General features: G+C 43.6%; 1 protein-coding gene across 4 annotated transcripts in view; it reads left to right on the top strand.

Moving 5' to 3' along the window:
- The window catches only part of tet3 (tet methylcytosine dioxygenase 3), a 37,146-nt gene extending 22,852 nt beyond the window's left edge, over positions 1 to 14,294 (top strand). For all 4 annotated transcript variants that reach the window (XM_068720931.1, XM_068720932.1, XM_068720934.1 and 1 more), the window contains 8 exons: positions 2,063 to 2,153; positions 4,206 to 4,299; positions 5,212 to 5,420; positions 5,754 to 5,904; positions 6,030 to 6,119; positions 7,034 to 7,171; positions 7,386 to 7,740; positions 7,954 to 14,294. In XM_068720931.1, coding sequence (XP_068577032.1) covers positions 2,063 to 2,153; positions 4,206 to 4,299; positions 5,212 to 5,420; positions 5,754 to 5,904; positions 6,030 to 6,119; positions 7,034 to 7,171; positions 7,386 to 7,740; positions 7,954 to 9,743 — 2,918 coding nt within the window. In that variant the 3' untranslated portion in view covers positions 9,744 to 14,294. The remainder of the gene's footprint in view (positions 1 to 2,062; positions 2,154 to 4,205; positions 4,300 to 5,211; positions 5,421 to 5,753; positions 5,905 to 6,029; positions 6,120 to 7,033; positions 7,172 to 7,385; positions 7,741 to 7,953) is intronic.
- The last annotated feature ends 4,422 nt before the right edge of the window (positions 14,295 to 18,716 follow it).

The raw sequence follows: 18,716 nt of genomic DNA, 5'->3' as shown, positions 1-18,716 counted from the left end.
CTTCTCTGTCTGGATGCTTGTTGGATTCTTGTGGAGTGTGTCCAAGAATGTTTGTGTTGCCAGGGTGTGTGGCTGCGACCATCCAGACTGCAACAGTGTGAGGCACTAAAGGCAGCAGGCAGGAACAATAGTACTGGTGGCAGAAGGAGCCTTTTGTGTGAGTTTGGGTCTGGCAGGCAAGCAGAACAGAGCCTTCATTAGACAGAAAGGGGTTTAGTCCCACAGTTTAAGTAGTTCCCTGCTCAGGTTAACAGAGTAGGTGGTCCTACAGTGTGAATCTATGAAGAATGTATAGATCATGTAACAGGTAGATGAAGTTCTGTTAATGACTAAGTAGATCAGAACACTACTGTAGCTACTGTGGGTATCCATTCATTCGTTAACTTTGTGCAATAACTATAATTATTATAGATTTTGTTCTCAGAGAAGCGACTGTGTTATAAAGTGACCCCCATGTTCTTACAGTCACTGAGTTGTTACTGTAGTTCTATGAAGGGTTTAGAGCCGGTCCCTAAACATTGAAGGGGTTCACAGCAGGCGGAGAGCAGCTGCAGTGAAACACTTGCTAGCTGTGTGTTGTTGCTCAGTAGTAGAGACCAGCAGACAATAAGTCTCCATAGTACAGCCTGGTTACACACTCTGCCCTGTCGACTCCCTGTAGCACAACACTGCGCTGGAATGAGACCGCCTCCTACACAAACAGATACAGTATGCAGCCACGGTCTGCACAGTACACACACACACACACACACACACACACACACACACACACACACACAACCAATTTCCATGCAAGAATTTATTGTGACTCCTCCACTTCCTGCCCCGAGCCACGCCCTGGTGCCTCCCTCCACCGACAGGGGAATGTGGCCTCATATTGCCTCTGAACCAGAGACGCACACGACCCTGACTGTGTGTCCACACTGTAGACGATCAGCTTAGAGTGTAAAGCATTTACATGTAGAGCCTTTAGCTGATGTTGTCGTCCGGAGTGTGTGCACCACGGTGCTAAAGAAGTGTTATGTACAGTCATTTAGAGACATGTCATGTAACGGCGCAGTATCGCCACACAAAGGTTAGCACTGAAGTCATGGGACATGGTTTATAACCCAAGATGTGTGTCGTTCAATGGTGACATGCAGTCGTACACATCCACACACTCGTACACAACATAAACACAGATGCTCACACAGACACACCCTACTCCCTCACAACACTCACACAAACAGTCATTCATCACTACCTCAAAGAGCTTCTGCTTTACAGTGTCTCCACACAGGCACCACACCCTGCAGTCACAGGCCTCTGTCTGTCTGTGTGTGTGTGTGTGTGTGTGTGTGTGTGTGTGTGTGTGTGTGTGTGTGTGTGTGTGTTCATGTGTGTTTGTGGGAGCCGGCTCTTGCGATCAGATGTACAATCTCACGCTCCTCGTAGATGATGTAGCTTCGACCACAAAGAGGATGTCTTTGAGTTTGTCCAAAAATACTTCAGAACACACAACCGCCTTTGAACGACGACTGAGATGTGATTTCTAGCAAAGACGCTTCATTCTTTACTGAAGTGGAGGGGCTTTCACTGTTAATATCCTCAACTTGAGTGAGACATTTACCCCCATTAGCATCAAGCAGGACTCCATAAACACTCTATAGAACATCTATGAAACATAAGTTATGACTGGAGAAGATTTTGGTGACATTGTTGATAATATTGATGCAAAACAATGACATGCATGTATAGTAGAATCATCGTTTTAAATAACCTCTTTGGTGTTATTGCTCTGCAAATATCCACCAAAACAGTACATGATCATAGCTGTGATCATACATAATGCTAGTAAAGTGAGTACATGTTGCTTCACTTCCTCTCTGAGTGTAAGATAAGGAAGTTAACAAATGAAACCTAAATATAGTATTACTTCTTTTACAATCTCGTAATATTAGAGCAGGCTAAATACTAGCTGTAGATATACTCAAGTGTTCATCACAGAGTGGTATTATTAATAAGTAATATGGTAATCAGGTCCAGCTATGTGCCTTTTCCTCATCCTCTACCGTCTCTACAGAACAAATCCTGGAGAAAGATGAAGGACCGTACTACAATCACCTGGGATCTGGACCTACTGTGGCCTCCATACGAGACCTGATGGAGACGAGGTGAGTCTTGTCCTCTTCTCTGCTCTTTTTCTCTTCATCCTACATGCTCTTGCTTTCCCTGTCTCTCCCTCCTCCTCCTCCTCTCTCCTCCCTCCCTCCCTCCTCCTCTCATTTTGTCCTGAGGGAATCTGTGACCCAGAATCCAGCAGGAGAAGCAGGAACTATCAGCATCATCAGCATCACAGAGGCAGAAGCACATGGGTAGCAGCAGATGATCGCCTGGAATGAGATGAATGAGGGGGAGAGGCAGAGAACGATGAAGAGAGAGGAAGACAGGCGGAAGGGAGGAAAGATGAGGATATCAAGTGTAGTCTTGTATATTATGTAACAGCCTTCAGGGCTGACATTTGGTGTTTATTGTATGCATCCATACAAAGCTGAAATCGCTCTGTTTAAAACATCAAATCAAACAAATCATCTCAAGGTAAAAATAAAAGACCAACAGATGACATGAAGCATTGGACAAATCCCAAAGGCTGTGGTTACTTTGTCTGCTATGCATCAGCAGGCTTTTTAATACAAAGACAGACTGAGTTCATAGGATTAGTATTTATTCAAGGAACACCAGAAAGCTCCCGAGCTGCAGATTTTAATAACCAAATCACAGCAACACTCTTTAAACCATCACCAATGGTCTGTCTGACATAGCTCTGATCAAAGGTGGTGATCGACTGTCTTTAAGGATGAATAAAGAGTTGTTTTATTCTTCATAGCCTGATTAACACATTCTGACAACATCTTGTTATGTTATCTGTAACACACCTTGTACTTGTGCTTCATGTTAACAGTACTGGTATTGTAGTCAGGCACACATTTTGCTTTGCTGGGTTTCAATAGGAGCAATGAGTCATTAGTCCCAGAAGAGCCCAGGATGGGGGTGGGGGGGGGGGATGTGCCACTTTTTTTGTTTGAGCGATGACATAAGAAGTTAAGGCCCCAATGTCCCTAAATGACCTTTGACCCACCCCTGACCCCAGCGGGCCACCCCCGTGGTGACAGAGCCCACCTCCCTCCCACTCTCTGAGCCACCTTCGGGGGATTCCTATTCAGTCAGAGCCCCTTGTGTTCACTGTCACGCCACAGCTACTCAGGGAGAAGTTTGCACAATGGCAGGTATCAAGCAAGCAGGAGATCTGATTTAAGCCATGAGCAAGTCTCTGACAAGTTCTGATGACCCATCCCCATCCCGACGTAACCTCTGACATCTCCTCCTCCTCTACACCCCCACACTCTGCCAACAGACCCGAACACACACACACACACACACACACACACACACACACACATGCACCATCAGGACTACTGTGTTGAGTAATCTCATAACACTCCATTATTTGCTCAAGGAAGGGTTCACAGACACATACACACAAATAGAGTTAGATTTCTTTGTGTACACAAAATAAGCTCATGCACGCACATGTGGACACAAACACACCGTGTTCAGTGAGCTAAGCTACTAGTTACTGAATGAAGCTTCACTTCACTAAAGCTACTCAACAGAGAAGATGTAGCAATGTAAGCTGCAGCAACATCCATGAAGTAGTTTAACAACATCAACGCAATCTTTTTAAAATTGAGCCTACTTCATTCCAGGTCAATGCTATTAATGTAAAATATGTAATATAGATATATATATATGCTTAATACAAAGTATATAATATGTTAATAATGTAATTAATAATGTAATATCAATGATTATTTATATTGTATATTTGATATTTGAAGCTGCTTCACTACTTAATCAATACAAGCTAAGCTAAGCTATCTTATTCAGGAAGCAGAGCAGAGAAAGTTGAGCAGACTGTTTAAACAGATTCACAGCAGGACATTGTAGATTAATTTAGCATGTGTCAGCTGGCTGTCAGGTATATGGTTTATTGTGCATTTGACTGCAACTTTCATGAGAGCACCAGAAGTGATGCAAGGCGTCTGGTCAGTCGGTACGGCCCTCGGGCCCCCCGACACACAGCAAAGATTTGGAATAGGTTCAGACCTCCTGAGCGTCAGCTAGAGTCAGGCATGAAGATCTGAAGTGTTCCTCCTCCTGTGCAGGTACGGAGAGAAGGGGCAGGCCATCCGCATTGAGAAGGTGGTGTACACAGGGAGAGAGGGGAAGAGCTCACGAGGATGTCCTATTGCTAAGTGGGTAAGTAGCATCACGTCACGTCACATCTGAAGGAGCCTTTTAATAACGCAGGTGAGACTTGGTACTGTCAAGGTCTCCTCCTCCTTTTATTGAGTTTATTAAAACAACATGTGTGACAGTCTGTTAACAACTCAGTCAAAGCCTGATTGTGTTTAAGTGAGAGGGAGGAAACATATTGTTATGGACTGTTGTCCCACCTGACAGCCAATCAACAACAGGTGTGTGTGTGTGTGTGTGTGTGTGTGTGTGTGTGTGTGTGTGTGTGTGTGTGTGTGTGTGTGTGTGTGTAATGAGAGGTCCTGGGGAGACATCCAGCCAAGTTTGTCACCTAGTGTGAGTAAACAAGTAGGAGGTCTCACTTTCTGTAACAACTGTCTAGCCTCCCCTCCTGTGTCACCCCTGACACATCCTGCTAATGACTTTATGGATTCAAAACAACCTACTGAGTGTGTGTGTGTGTGTGTGTGTGTGTGTGTGTGTGTGTGTGTGTGTGTGTGTGTGTGTGTGTGTGTGTGTGTGTGTGTGTGTGTGTGTGTGTGTGTGTGTAGGAGACAGAGAGAGGGGGGGGAGTGTGGAGTTTCTGGAAGAAAGTAGCCGTTGTGGGGAATCAGATATTAAGGTTATATAAGGTTAACGTTGTATATTTCTGTTCTTGGTCCACTAGTATATCTTTATAGTGTGATTCTCTCTGGCTAAATGTATTGAACATAAAGCATCATTAGCAGATTTAGAATTGGTATCCAGTCACCTCAGCAGGTCAGAAATATTCACTGTAGTTCTGTATTAAAATCAGGGAGTGGTGCCTAGTGAGCATGAAGTGAGGTGCTGATTAAGAGCCAGGGTGTCTACCTAGCCGAACTCCCCCGGATAAAGAAAAACCAAAAATAATGATGAGCTCTTGTTTCCCGTCAGGTGATCCGTCGTGGCAGCGAGACGGAGAAGCTGCTGTGTCTGGTGCGCCAGCGAGCAGGCCACCACTGTGACAACGCCGTCATCATCATCCTCATTATGGCCTGGGAAGGCGTCCCGAGGGCTCTGGCTGACAAGCTGTACCACGAGCTCAGCGGCACCCTCACCAAACACGGCAACGCCACCAGCCGGCGCTGTGGCCTCAATGACGAGTGAGTAGCCGACGGGAGCTCCTTCACACTGGGTTTCTTACATACAGTACATGCTGGTGAATGAGCCGACAGGTTGTGAGTATGTGCAGCCTCACTGCGCCTGTGTGACTTGTGTTTGAAGCTAAAATACATATTTTTGATGACACTTCTAGGGAGGCTCAGACCATATTAATGTTCCAAATGAAATATTGCACACATTTCCTCATAGACATTTCTCTCTGCCACTCTGTTGTATTCCACTCAGCCCAGTAGAAATACAGTGTACACATGATGCTCGGGTCACACGTCATTTACACCTGAAGCTGAGAACGTGCTCTCTGTCTCCCCCTGCAGTCGTACCTGTGCGTGTCAAGGCAAGGACAGTGAGTCTTGTGGCGCCTCCTTCTCCTTTGGCTGCTCCTGGAGTATGTACTTTAATGGCTGCAAGTACGCCCGAAGCAAATTGCCGCGCAAGTTCAGACTACAAGGAGATCACCCTGAAGAGGTACTCATCACACCAAAGCCACTTTACAGGAATACGTCAACCATAATCATTTCTAATGATCTTGTGCTTCCATTGTATGGCTCTGTGTTTTGTTTTGACCTGTGATCTATGTTTGTGCTCGTCAGGAGGACAAACTCAGGGATAACTTCCAACATCTGGCGACTGAGGTGGCTCCTTTGTACAAGCAGCTGGCGCCACAGGCCTACAGTAACCAGGTGTGTTGCAAAGGAAAACACTGGAAGTGTAACGGCACACAAAAGTCACAGCTCGGTTCATACCACGGTTTAGGAGTCACAGTTTGTTGCAAGTTCGGTACGGCGTAGAAAACAAATGTATGAGGATACGCTTCTTTTCATTCATGTTGAACAGACAGTAGTGCACATATATATTCACATATAGAATCTGTAGGCAACTCTGCATTGGAAGCGTTCCCGTTTGTAGTCTGGGTTATACGGATGGATCATATTCTAGCATGTTTTGGTTGAATGATGATGATGATTTATTGGTTTAAAATGAGCTTCTAAACTGGCTACTTGTGAAACAATCCAGTCACAGACATCATCTCTCAACTAGAACTCCAGTCTCGCATCTCAAGGTGCTGTTTTGTAAACGATGAGCAAAAGGAAGCCTTGGTCTGTATGTCCGCTGGTTTCACCTGAACCCCAGAAAAACAACCCCTTGCCCCCAGAGGTTTATCCGCCATCACACCTATAGTCCAAGAGTGACGACTGACAAACTCCTCTTGCTGCGGTCGAGGTAACATGCTGCATTTGCATCTTTCAGCATATGTTGCTCACGGCGTGCGGCTAAAGGTTTACGCGAGGAACGGACGCTTGTGAACTTTGGTTCCACATTATTTGCAACAATCTACGCACCACGTGTTCTGCGTGAGGCTTTGTGCACCAGACCGTGACGCTTCGGTGCAAACGCACACACGCCGCCACCAACTACACTCGACATCTTCGTCAAACACACACGAGGCCGTGAAGACTTTCACATAATAACACGTCCCACTCGTATGCGCTAAGACTGAGGAACAGAAGATGATCTCCTGACAGTGACTGACTAAACCCTGACTGATATCATACCTGTGAAGTGAGATGAACGTTGTTTCTTTGCTCTTCCTCAGTGCCAGTCGGAGTCGAAGGCTCCAGACTGCAGGCTGGGCTTGAAGGAAGGCCGGCCGTTCTCTGGAGTCACTGCTTGTATGGACTTCTGTGCCCACGCTCACAAGGACCAGCACAACCTCTACAATGGTTGCACAGTGGTAAGATCGCTCACCATATTCTCATATGTGTGTGTGTGTGTGTGTGTGTGTGTGTGTGTGTGTGTGTGTGTGTGTGTGTGTGTGTGTGTGTGTGTTGGGGGGTGTTTGGAGTGAATAAAGGACATATTGTTCTTTTAAATGTTGATGTTTTGTAGCTTGGAACAGTTTACATTTCCTCTTGCCCTCCTTCTCTCTCTCTCTCTCTCTCTGTTAGGTATGTACTTTGACTAAGGAGGACAACCGTAATGTGAAGGAGATTCCAGAGGATGAGCAGCTCCATGTGTTGCCTCTTTATAGGATCTCCCCGACCGATGAGTTTGGCAGTGAGGAGGCCCAGCGTCTCAAGATGCAGACAAAAGCCATCCATGTGCTTCAGGCTTTTCGCCGCGAGGTACGCAAGTTGCCCGAACCTGCCAAATCCTGCCGACAGCGCAGACTGGAGGCCAAGAAGGCCAACTCTGAGAAGAAGAAAAATAAACTCATGCAGCAGGCGGGAGAGACACCAGAGAAGACAGTGGTCAAGGCTGAGGTCTGCATCACAGGCTCGCCTCTACCCCAAGGCAATAAAGGTCAGCTGTTGTTTTCTGTATCAATCATAATGTACTTTGAATATGTCCCACAGATTAAGGCAAATTATTTTAAATTGCTTCACTTGGAAGCCTTGTCAGATGTACCATAACCTGCAATCAATGTGCAACAGAACTCCAACAGAAGACATGAACACGTCAATGAGTTCTAAGTTAAGTTTGTAAATTTACCTTTCTTTTGTTTCAAACATTCAGCAATTATAAAACAAGAGGTGAAGCCCAACATCAAGAAGGAGCCCTTCAATGGGTCAATGGATGGATACCCTGTGCAGGCAGCAGACCCATTCAACAACATCTATCCACACCCTGCCTACTATGCAAGGGGAGGCCTTCCCCCAACTGGCCAGCCCTCTGCATCAGACCCAGTAAACGGTTTCCACCACAATCTGCCCCCAATGCACTATGGCTACTACAACTACTCCCCCAATGCACTTTTCCCCCCTAAGCTGAGGACCTACGAGGGTCGAAATGGCTCTTTGCCCAAAGCAGGCGGCAAGGCTGTCCAGGTTGACCTGAAGCCTGATATTCAGAGCCTTCGGGCCAGACTGGCCCAGTCCTTCCACAGCCACCCAGAGCAAGCCAACCAACCAAACCTCAGCGCTTACGCCCAGCATGCAGACCACAACCAGTCCCGTCCTTCCTCTGTGTGCTCTGAATCCTCCAACAGAGGCACTCCACTCATCAAACAGGAGCCTATGGATGTGCCGGTCTATGAAGGCACAATGCAGAGCCAGGCCGGTGCCAGCGCACCAAGCAACACCCCCCAGCCTGCAGCCTGGCATGGGCACAAGTTTAATGGAAGTATCGTTCCCACCAACTGGGAAGGCCACCTGAACGCTAAACTAAATCCTGAAGCCTCATTGTTGAACCCGGACAAGCAGCAGTTTCACCAGCATCTCCAGCAGCGGCAGCCCTCTCCTTTCCCCCAGCAGTGGACATCCTACCCCAGCTCAAATGCCCTGATTGCTTCCCCTGCTCTATCGCCATCACTCCACGTACCTCCATCTCCATCACCTCACCTAGGGACAGCGTTCCCGGGTAACGTGCACCAAGGGTCCACGCGCCCAAGCACCCCTCAGACAGGTACACCACAGCCTGGCAGCTCTCACTCACGCTCAGTTACACCACAGCCAGGCACCCCAGGCCCAGGCACCCCCAGGCACTGGGCCAGCCCTGCTCCTAGTCCTCAGCCGAACGCTTGGACCATGGGGCCTGCGGCATACAGCCCCGGTTTGAAGCACAGCAATCCTGCAGGAGCCTATCCTGACAAGATCTGGTCCAAGACTGGGGAAAGTCGGTGTTCCACTCCCCTTGGGCTCCAAGAGAAGGCCTGGAAGTCTTGTGGAGGTTCAATGGCAGGCGTCTCCCCATCCCCTACCCCCGAGGGTCGTCTCTTCCCTGATGCCCTGCAGCAGTCAGATCAGGGCTGCTGGACTCCCAGCCGAGCCGAGAGCGACGCTGAGAGCACCAAGGGCCGCGACGAGTACGACGAAGAGGAGTGGTCCGACAGCGAGCACAACTTCCTGGATCCCAACATTGGCGGTGTAGCTGTAGCACCAGCCCACGGCTCCATCCTGATTGAATGTGCCCGTCGGGAACTACATGCAACCACTCCGCTCAAAAAGCCTGATCGCGCCCACCCCACCCGCATCTCCCTGGTCTTCTACCAGCACAAGAACCTCAACCAGCCCGTGCACGGCCTGGCTATCTGGGAAGCCAAAATGAAGCTGCTGGCGGAGCGAGCGCTGCAGAGGCAGCAGGAAGCGGCTCTCCTGGGCCTCTCCCAGGAAGACATCAAGGCCCTCGGGAAGAAACGCAAGTGGGGGGCTACGGTGGCAGGTGCCAGTCCAGGACCTGGACAATCTAAAGACAAGAGGGAGGGGCCAGTGACGCGGTTAGCCCCCACGTTCCACACCTCCTCTACGGTTACTGTGTCTCCCTATGCCTTCACCCGCCTCACTGGGCCCTACAGCCACTTTGTCTGAGGTCAGACACACACAGACTGGTGCTACAGAGTGGTGCAGTGGAGGGCCGGAGACAGCAGTGAGCAGGATGAATGTCTCTCCGCCGTCCCACAGTCTGGCATCTCTCCATCCTGTCCCCTCCGCGGTCCACTTGACGTAGGGGACATTTTTATTGTTTTTTACCTCATGTCAGGCAGTTGTTTGGGCTTCAGACACACTGCCTGTGGTGCTCTTCCTCTCTCTTCCCTGGAGGGGATCTCCATTGCTTTTTCTTGTTCATAGAATTTTAATGATTCTAATTATTGCTATTATTATCGATATTATTATGATTGCTATTGTTACTGTCAATGTTGTTATTACAGGTATTATTATAATGAAGACTTGTTTGTTTTTTATTATTGCTGTTTTCATTAATGTTATTATTAATGATGTGATTGTTTTGGGTTATATATTTTTTTAAATCAATCAGTCAGAGTCAGTCAGACTCAGACAAATTGCTTTTCCATGTTTGGAGAACGTGTTTTTGATTTCCTTTGTTCTTGTCAATCTTCCAGCTGTACTTAGAGGAGGAGCCGTTATCTGCCTGGTGACACAGCAAACCACTATTACAGTCAAAAAAAAGCCTTCTCAGCAGGCTTGTCTTCGATATCTCTCATCTCTTGTTTGACAATTTATTGATATGTATCCCTGATCCAATGACAGGAGAGCTCCTTAAAGACAAAAAACTAAATTCTAAGCGAGCATTGTGATGCAAAAGGAGGAAGTAGGTTGAAAATAACTGCTGTTGCCTCTTAAACCACATCTGTAATAAAAGGTTGCTGCGTCTTGGTCGTCAGATGACGTGCTCCTCCTCCTCCTCCTCCTCCTCCTCCTCCTCTGTACCCCTCCAGCTTCAGACTGGTGCTCAACTTTCAGCTCTGATTGATCTTTTTAATGCCGCCACCCTTCATGGCACTCGATGCCGTACTTAGGTGCTCTCTAACCTGGCTCAACTAGTATTAGCAACTGCAGTTTGTTTTGACCGCGGTGGAGTGGCAGCATGATGAGATTCATTGCTTCAAGGCGTCGGTGAAGGAAGTCTGCGTACAAATAGCTGCACTCTTCTGGTACTCCACAGAGGCCAAAATAAGTGATCATATTTGCAAATGCCGTTTGACCCAGATTGACAATTCCCACATAGAGAGGGAACAGGTGGCACACTTTTATCTTCCTATAGCGTTCAAGTATGCGGGAGCACCTCCCAGCGTAGACTCTAGAGGGCAGCAGCGACTGCCGGTTCCCAGTGGTGTGTACAAACGAGCCTTCTAGCACGTGAGATCCTCTCAGAAGCCTGTAGCCGCGCTCCTCTAACCAGGCGCGGCCGGTAGAGGGGGTCTCACGCCCTGTTGCCGACCGTGAGGACGTAGACCTAGTGGCACAGAGGTGAATGGGTGCTGCTGGGAAGCCCGTCCTGGGTTTGAGCAGGAGGAGACGTTGTTGGGACAGCAGTGCTTTTGGTGCTACTACACACACACTCTGGTGCTCTCCTATTACACTTGATTTACCGTGAAGGGCCCGCTCTCTCCTCTGCATGGTGCTGTCATCTTCGAGCAGAGAGAGACGCGTCCTTCTGCAGAATCCTTGTCACCGCAGAGCCGGTCAATCAACGGGTTGCAGCTCCGTCATTGGGCTCCAGAACCGGTTTCTTTTCGAGGTGCTTTTTTGGCATTTTATTGTGTCAAAGTGGTTTTGTCTCAAACAAAGTGCTCTGTACAGGGCGGAGAAAGCACAGTCGTTGCAGTGCATTGTTGGTAATCTAGTCACGGAGATAACGATAGTCCAGAGAGCTGAACGGAGACCTGGGGAAATGGAGACCTGGGAGTTGCCGGCAAATGCAAGCGCATCGAGTCAACGAGTCTCTCACTTTGAACACGATTCAAACGCATGAGTGCGTGAGCGAGAGAAGCCAAAGAGAGAGACTACTTGATAGAATCCTGTGAGCCACTCCTTTTTGTTTTCAGGCATCGACCATGTGACTCTTTGATTGATTGGATTCAAGCGGTGACATGGTTGACTTGGAACATTTGCCGAAAACGAAAACGAGCGACGAACAGAATCGGATCGAGGCGGGCTCCTGGCTGCCGGGTGGTGGTTCGGGTCCCGAGGGTCCCCGGTCGTGTCCCGAGGGTCTCCGGCGCTCTACCTCAGCTGTAGAGACACTGGTCACAATCAACAACGTGCTACTGAGGGCAGGAATCATGCATATGTCCCTTTGTGTGCTCTAGACCTCCACACTCATTTTAACCTGTTTGTGTTTTTTTTTACTCTTATTTATTACTACATGGTGATGATGATAATGATTGTCTTTGATGTTATTGTTTTTTCATCTTTTTTTATATAGCTAATACAAATTGTACATAGAGAAGAAAAGATTTATAAAAGCACTTTTAATCTTGATTTTAATGACAAAAAGAAAGAGCCGATTATTGACAACTTGAAGCTTAGTTTTTCTGTTTTTTTTGTTTTTTTTCTCAAGAGAGAGATAAAAATGTAAATATTAAAATATTTAGGTAAGATTATTTAACTGGTGAGGATAGTAACTAAACCATGAACGACAAGGGGGGTTTTTGAAGTCTCTGGCGGCCCTCGACAGCACCTGGTCCTGTTGTGTGTACATGTGTGTACATGTGTGTACATGTGTGTACATGTGTGTACATGTGTGCTCAGCAACACTGCTGCTGTGCTTTCATCAGTACTGTAACCCCTTGTCAACATGTAACTGACAGAGACCTGTCACCCTCTAAAGAGAAATTCATCAGCCCAATTATGTAACATGAAGCCACACATGACTCACTCACTGGCGACAGTCAAAAGACCTGGAGGATCCCCCATGATGCAGTTCTCTGGCCAAAACCTTATTCTTACACAAAAAAGTATGAAGTTCAGGGTTTCTGCTTGACAGCAAATCATTTTACAGCAGGTGTCAACAGTATTATATAATTATATATTATATAATTATATGGCACTAATCTAATGGCAGTGAGCTGAAGTCAAATCTAAAGTAGCCATAAAGCTACTATGTGCTGTTTGTTGTTTAGATCAATAGTTTGGCGTTTTGGGGAATGTGCTTATTTCCTTTTCTTGCCGAGACTATGCTAAGCTAAGCTAACTGGCTGCGTACAGATCTCCTCATCTAAGTCTTAATATTTCCCAAATTGCTGAACTATTTCCTGGATATCAGAGCAGTTTCCCTTTTACAAATTGACCAGCGATCGCGTGCAGGACCGCATCCAAAGAGGTGATGTTTGGGGGCGTGCTGGGAGCTGAGGTGAGCCGGTGGGCGGCGTCTCAGCGAGTAACGTTCCAGCGATCTTTGTCAGTTGTGTTAGACTATCAGGTAAGAGACTCCCTGCTTGTTTAGATGTATCTATCATTATCTACTCATAATAGCTCTTATCATAGTAAGTATGAACTTGGCTTAAAATCACGACGCCCCTCTGGAAGACCCCGTGTGTTTAGTTTGTAATAATGAATCGTAGGACGCACACAACATGGCCAGCAGCAGCAGACTGGTTCAGTGACGGCCCACACACACACACACACACACACACACACACACACACACCTACAAATGGGTGCTGAGGATACAGTGTATATGATATCTTAATAACTTTGTAGATTTCTGACTTCTCAAGAGGTTGGTGGAAGCTTCTCATGAGAGGCTCCTCCTCCCAAGCTCCTACTGAGATGGGGGGGGGGGGGTCGGTGAGCCGGTGCTATGATGCTACACCTAAAAATTCACTGTGTAAAAAAAAAAAAAAAAATGCGAGGGATAAATGATCACCACAAATATTTTTCTGAGCTCTTCGATTGTCAAGTATGCTTTTGATTCGGGCAGTTTCACAGGACGGGTGACTTCATGAGGTCTTTTGTTGGGGAGGGGGGCAAACCTTCTCTACTGACATTCATTCCATGTTGTACTTGAACTTATTAAAGCTAGGATGAGATGTAGAATCATAGTGTATGAAGACTGTTACCTGGGTTTCATGTTTGCTGAGATGATCTTCTGAGCATGTTGTACACGTTCATGTTAACTAAGATGTGTCAACAGTACAAGAAGAGCAGTTGTGTTCTGCCCCCCCCCCCGTCATGCACTTCCTTTACTCAACCCCTCTCTTATTCTGAACACCTTGTATATTTTTGTCTTTCTCACACACACACACACACACACACACACATAGATATACCAATGCATCTCACTGTGTATGGCCCACATTTAGAAGTCTGTTGAACACCTAATTTAATGAACACTCTCCAAATTTGGGTTAGAGACTTGGACCCTGGCCCGTACAAAAAAAAAAAACAACAAAAAAAAATGAACCTACACGACTGGCAGCTACTTTCCTTCTTGAGTTAGGATTGTTCTTGGTTCTTTATTTTCATGTCAAGGATGCAGTATGTAAAAAAGTGTTTTTGTTCAGTCTCTCTCTCTTTGTAGCTGTATGGTGTATTATGTGAATACATAGTGTATGTGGTAAAAACCCCACAATATTGTTTTATGTTGCGCGATAAATAAAAACATTGAAGTGAAAACGTGTTTGGTTCATCTCATTTTCCAGTGAAGACTTGTGATCTTGATGATTACATCAGAGGTTCAGATCCTCAGATCGATTACAGATGATCTCATGTCATTTGTGACGTAGTCTACTGTATTTTGCGGCCAGTTGTACTTGTGAATAATGTATTAAATGTGTGTAAATCAATCCTTTTGCCAGTAATTGTTCCTTAATAACATTATGTTAGCAGGAGAGTCAAAATAAGTGTTGTAACACTGTAAGGTGGTCTTAAAGAGAACGCACCATCAGATGTGATGGTGCGTCTGGCAGGATGTTAACTCAAGAGGAGCGGCTACGTCTCTGCATTGCTCCCTGTTGGACACGAGCGAGAACTGCACCAGCTAAGGCTTCATCCTCACATGTGAGACATATTTAAATGGCAGAAATGAAGAATTAAATCTCTGAACCCCGAGCTGTCATGACTGTTAGAACTCCAGCAGTGGACACAACTAAACACCTCGTCTCGTGTTGAACGCCGTTGCTTCGCCTCAATCTGGTGTTAAACGTTCGATGGCGGCGTGTGCTTGAGCAAGGCACTTAACCCCGTAGCTGTGTGAAGGTGATGGTCTGATGGGCTGATGGTGTCGGTGGCCCCACCAGTGTGTGAATAAGTGAAGGAGGACAAGCAGTGTGAAAGAGCTTTGAGGGGCCGGAAAGACTGCTCCATTGCTGTCATTTGATTTATTTATTTTCACTTTCAACAAACTTAACAAACACATAATTATTATTATTATTATTATTATAATAAATCTAGCGTGAGGTCAAAGACTGTGCCGATGCCGACACAGCTGATCCTCATCTGATTTATAACAACAGTTCCCAAAGGAAAAATAATTATTCAGAACCCATCTCAGGTGTTCCATCTGGCAGCACAAGCTGGGTTTTGATGTCAACATCTTGGAGTCCATCATCAGAGGACTGTGCCACGAGCTCTGGCAGCACCTGCCCTCTGTGAACAACCAACGTTCCCGTCACTCTCTCACCGGATGGTTTGTGGTGAAACAGTGTATCATCCAAATTATGTTGCTCATTTTCAGAAAAGTCTCCTACAAAAACAACATTGCTGCTCTCAACAACATCCTCACTCCCACCCGGTGTGGAATATATAGTGCAAAGTCTACATTGTTATTGCTTGTAGTACTTCCAAGAAGCATCACTTTAGGGTAGACTGATTCAGATGCAGCAGATGGTGGAGCTGAGAGAAGAAGTGGAGGACTGACTCTGAGAGCTCTCTCGTCTCATTCTCCTGTCCAGGCCGATCGCTTCCTGAATCAAATTCTATTTCTGAGCATCCTTTGAAACGTCCTCTTTTGTCGTTCCATGTTGTTGCTGCTGCCTCCTTCATCACAAGGTTTTCTTTTGGCCAATTTGTTTCTCAGGCACTCAAAAAGCTTTCATTTTCAAATGTTGTTGTGGCCATTCTCCTTCCGCTTACAAAATCCTAACAAAGATGGGCGATCGCCATATGATGGCAAATAAGTCTTTAATTCTTCATCTGTCATCAGCTGTATGCTGCTGGTACCAATCAAAACATGGACAGTGGAATCTTTACATTACATTACAGTCATTTAGCAGACGCTTTTATCCAAAGCGACTTACAATAAGTGTATTCAACGTTATTCATTATTACTCATTACTCATTATTCAAGAGAACTACTGTCACCACAAGTCATACCTGCATCTGCTTTTTACTCCTTTTCATAGTATAGTATGTCAGAAAAACATCATAAATACATCATAGTATAGTATGTCTATAAAACATCATAAATACATCATAGTGTAGTATGTCATGAAAAACAGCATAAATACATCATAGTATAGTATGTCATGAAAAACATCATAAATACATCATAGTGTAATATGTCATGAAAAACATCATAAATACATCATAGTATAGTATGTCTATAAAACATCATAAATACATCATAGTATAGTATGTCATGAAAAACAGCATAAATACATCATAGTATAGTATGTCATGAAAAACATCATAAATACATCATGGTGTAGTATGTCATGAAAAACATAAATACATCATAGTATAGTATGTCATGAAAAACATAAATACATCATAGTATAGTATGTCATGAAAAACATAAATACATCATAGTATAGTATGTCTATAAAACATAAATACATCATAGTATAGTATGTCATGAAAAACATCATAAATACATCATAGTGTAGTATGTCATGAAAAACATCATAAATACATCATAGTATAGTATGTCATGAAAAACATAAATACATCATAGTATAGTATGTCTATAAAACATAAATACATCATAGTATAGTATGTCATGAAAAACATCATAAATACATCATAGTGTAGTATGTCATGAAAAACATCATAAATACATCATAGTGTAATATGTCATGAAAAACATCATAAATACATCATGGTGTAGTATGTCATGAAAAACATCATAAATACATCATAGTGTAGTATGTCATGAAAAACATAAATACATCATAGTATAGTATGTCATGAAAAACATAAATACATCATAGTATAGTATGTCTATAAAACATAAATACATCATAGTATAGTATGTCATGAAAAACATCATAAATACATCATAGTATAGTATGTCATGAAAAACATCATAAATACATCATAGTATAGTATGTCTATAAAACATCATAAATACATCATAGTGTAGTATGTCATGAAAAACATCATAAATACATCATAGTATAGTATGTCATGAAAAACATAAATACATCATAGTATAGTATGTCTATAAAACATAAATACATCATAGTATAGTATGTCATGAAAAACATCATAAATACATCATAGTATAGTATGTCATGAAAAACATCATAAATACATCATAGTATAGTATGTCATGAAAAACATCATAAATACATCATAGTGTAGTATGTCATGAAAACATCATAAATACATCATAGTGTAGTATGTCATGAAAAACATCATAAATACATCATAGTGTAGTATGTCATGAAAAACATCATAAATACATCATAGTATAGTATGTCAGAAAAACATAAATACATCATAGTATAGTATGTCATGAAAAACATCATAAATACATCATAGTGTAGTATGTCATGAAAAACATCATAAATACATCATAGTGTAGTATGTCATGAAAAACATCATAAATACATCATAAATACATCATAGTATAGTATGTCAGAAAAACATCATAAATACTTCATAGTATAGTATGTCATGAAAACATCATAAATACATCATAGTATAGTAGGTCATGAAAAAACGTCATGAAAAACGTAACAAAAAGTAGGTTACTAGTAGGTTTATAGTAGGTTTATAGTAGGTTACTAGTAGGTTTATAGTAGGTTACTAGTAGGTTTTAGTAGGTTACTAGTAGGTTTATAGTAGGTTTATAGTTGGTTACTAGTAGGTTTATACTAGGTTACTAGTAGGTTTTAGTAGGTTACTAGTAGGTTACTAGTAGGTTTATAGTATGTTACTAGTAGGTTTATAGTAGGTTACTAGTAGGTTTTAGCAGGTTACTGGTAGGTTTATAGTTGGATACTAGTAGGTTTTAGTAGGTTACTAGTAGGTTTATAGTAGGTTACTAGTATATTTTAGTAGGTTTATAGTAGGTTATTAGTAGGTTTTAGTAGGTTACTAGTAGGTTACTAGTAGGTTTATAGTAGGTTACTAGTATATTTTAGTAGGTTTATAGTAGATTACTAGTAGGTTTTAGTAGGTTACTAGTAGGTTTATAGTAGGTTACTAGTATATTTTAGTAGGTTTATAGTAGGTTACTAGTAGGTTTTAGTAGGTTTCTAGTAGGTTTCTAGTAGGTTACTAGTATATTTTAGTAGGTTTATAGTAGGTTACTAGTAGGTTTATAGTAGGTTACTAGTAGGTTTTAGTAGGTTTCTAGTAGGTTTCTAGTAGGTTACTAGTATATTTTAGTAGGTTTATAGTAGGTTACTAGTAGGTTTATAGTAGGTTACTAGTATATTTTAGTAGGTTTATAGTAGGTTACTAGTAGGTTTATAGTAGGTTTCTAGTAGGTTTATAGTAGGTTACTAGTATATTTTAGTAGGTTTATAGTAGGTTACTAGTAGGTTTCTAGTAGGTTTATAGTAGGTTTCTAGTAGGTTTATAGTAGGTTACTAGTAGGTTTTAGTCATGGAGTCTTCAGGTTTGTCTCTTTGTCATTTTATTCATGACCATTATGTAATTATTCACCTTCCAACGTCATCTCCTTCTTCTTTGCCTATTGCGTTGCATACTAACTACTGTGAAACAATATGTAGAACAGGATCTAGTTTACATTGGTTTGTAATACATGTTCCAGTGACAATGCCAACTCCATATATAACTATAATTCTATAAAAGTGCATCATTGTTTTCAAATGTTTTTTTGTTAACTGTCAGTTGTGTGGAATGTTA

This window comes from Cebidichthys violaceus, unplaced genomic scaffold, assembly GCF_023349555.1.
Source record: "Cebidichthys violaceus isolate CVI_PGR_0920_01 unplaced genomic scaffold, fCebVio1.0.p SCAF_26, whole genome shotgun sequence".
NCBI lineage: Eukaryota > Metazoa > Chordata > Actinopteri > Perciformes > Stichaeidae > Cebidichthys > Cebidichthys violaceus.
Note: the sequence above shows the minus strand (reverse complement) of the source record. Positions and strands in the feature narration are given on the sequence as shown.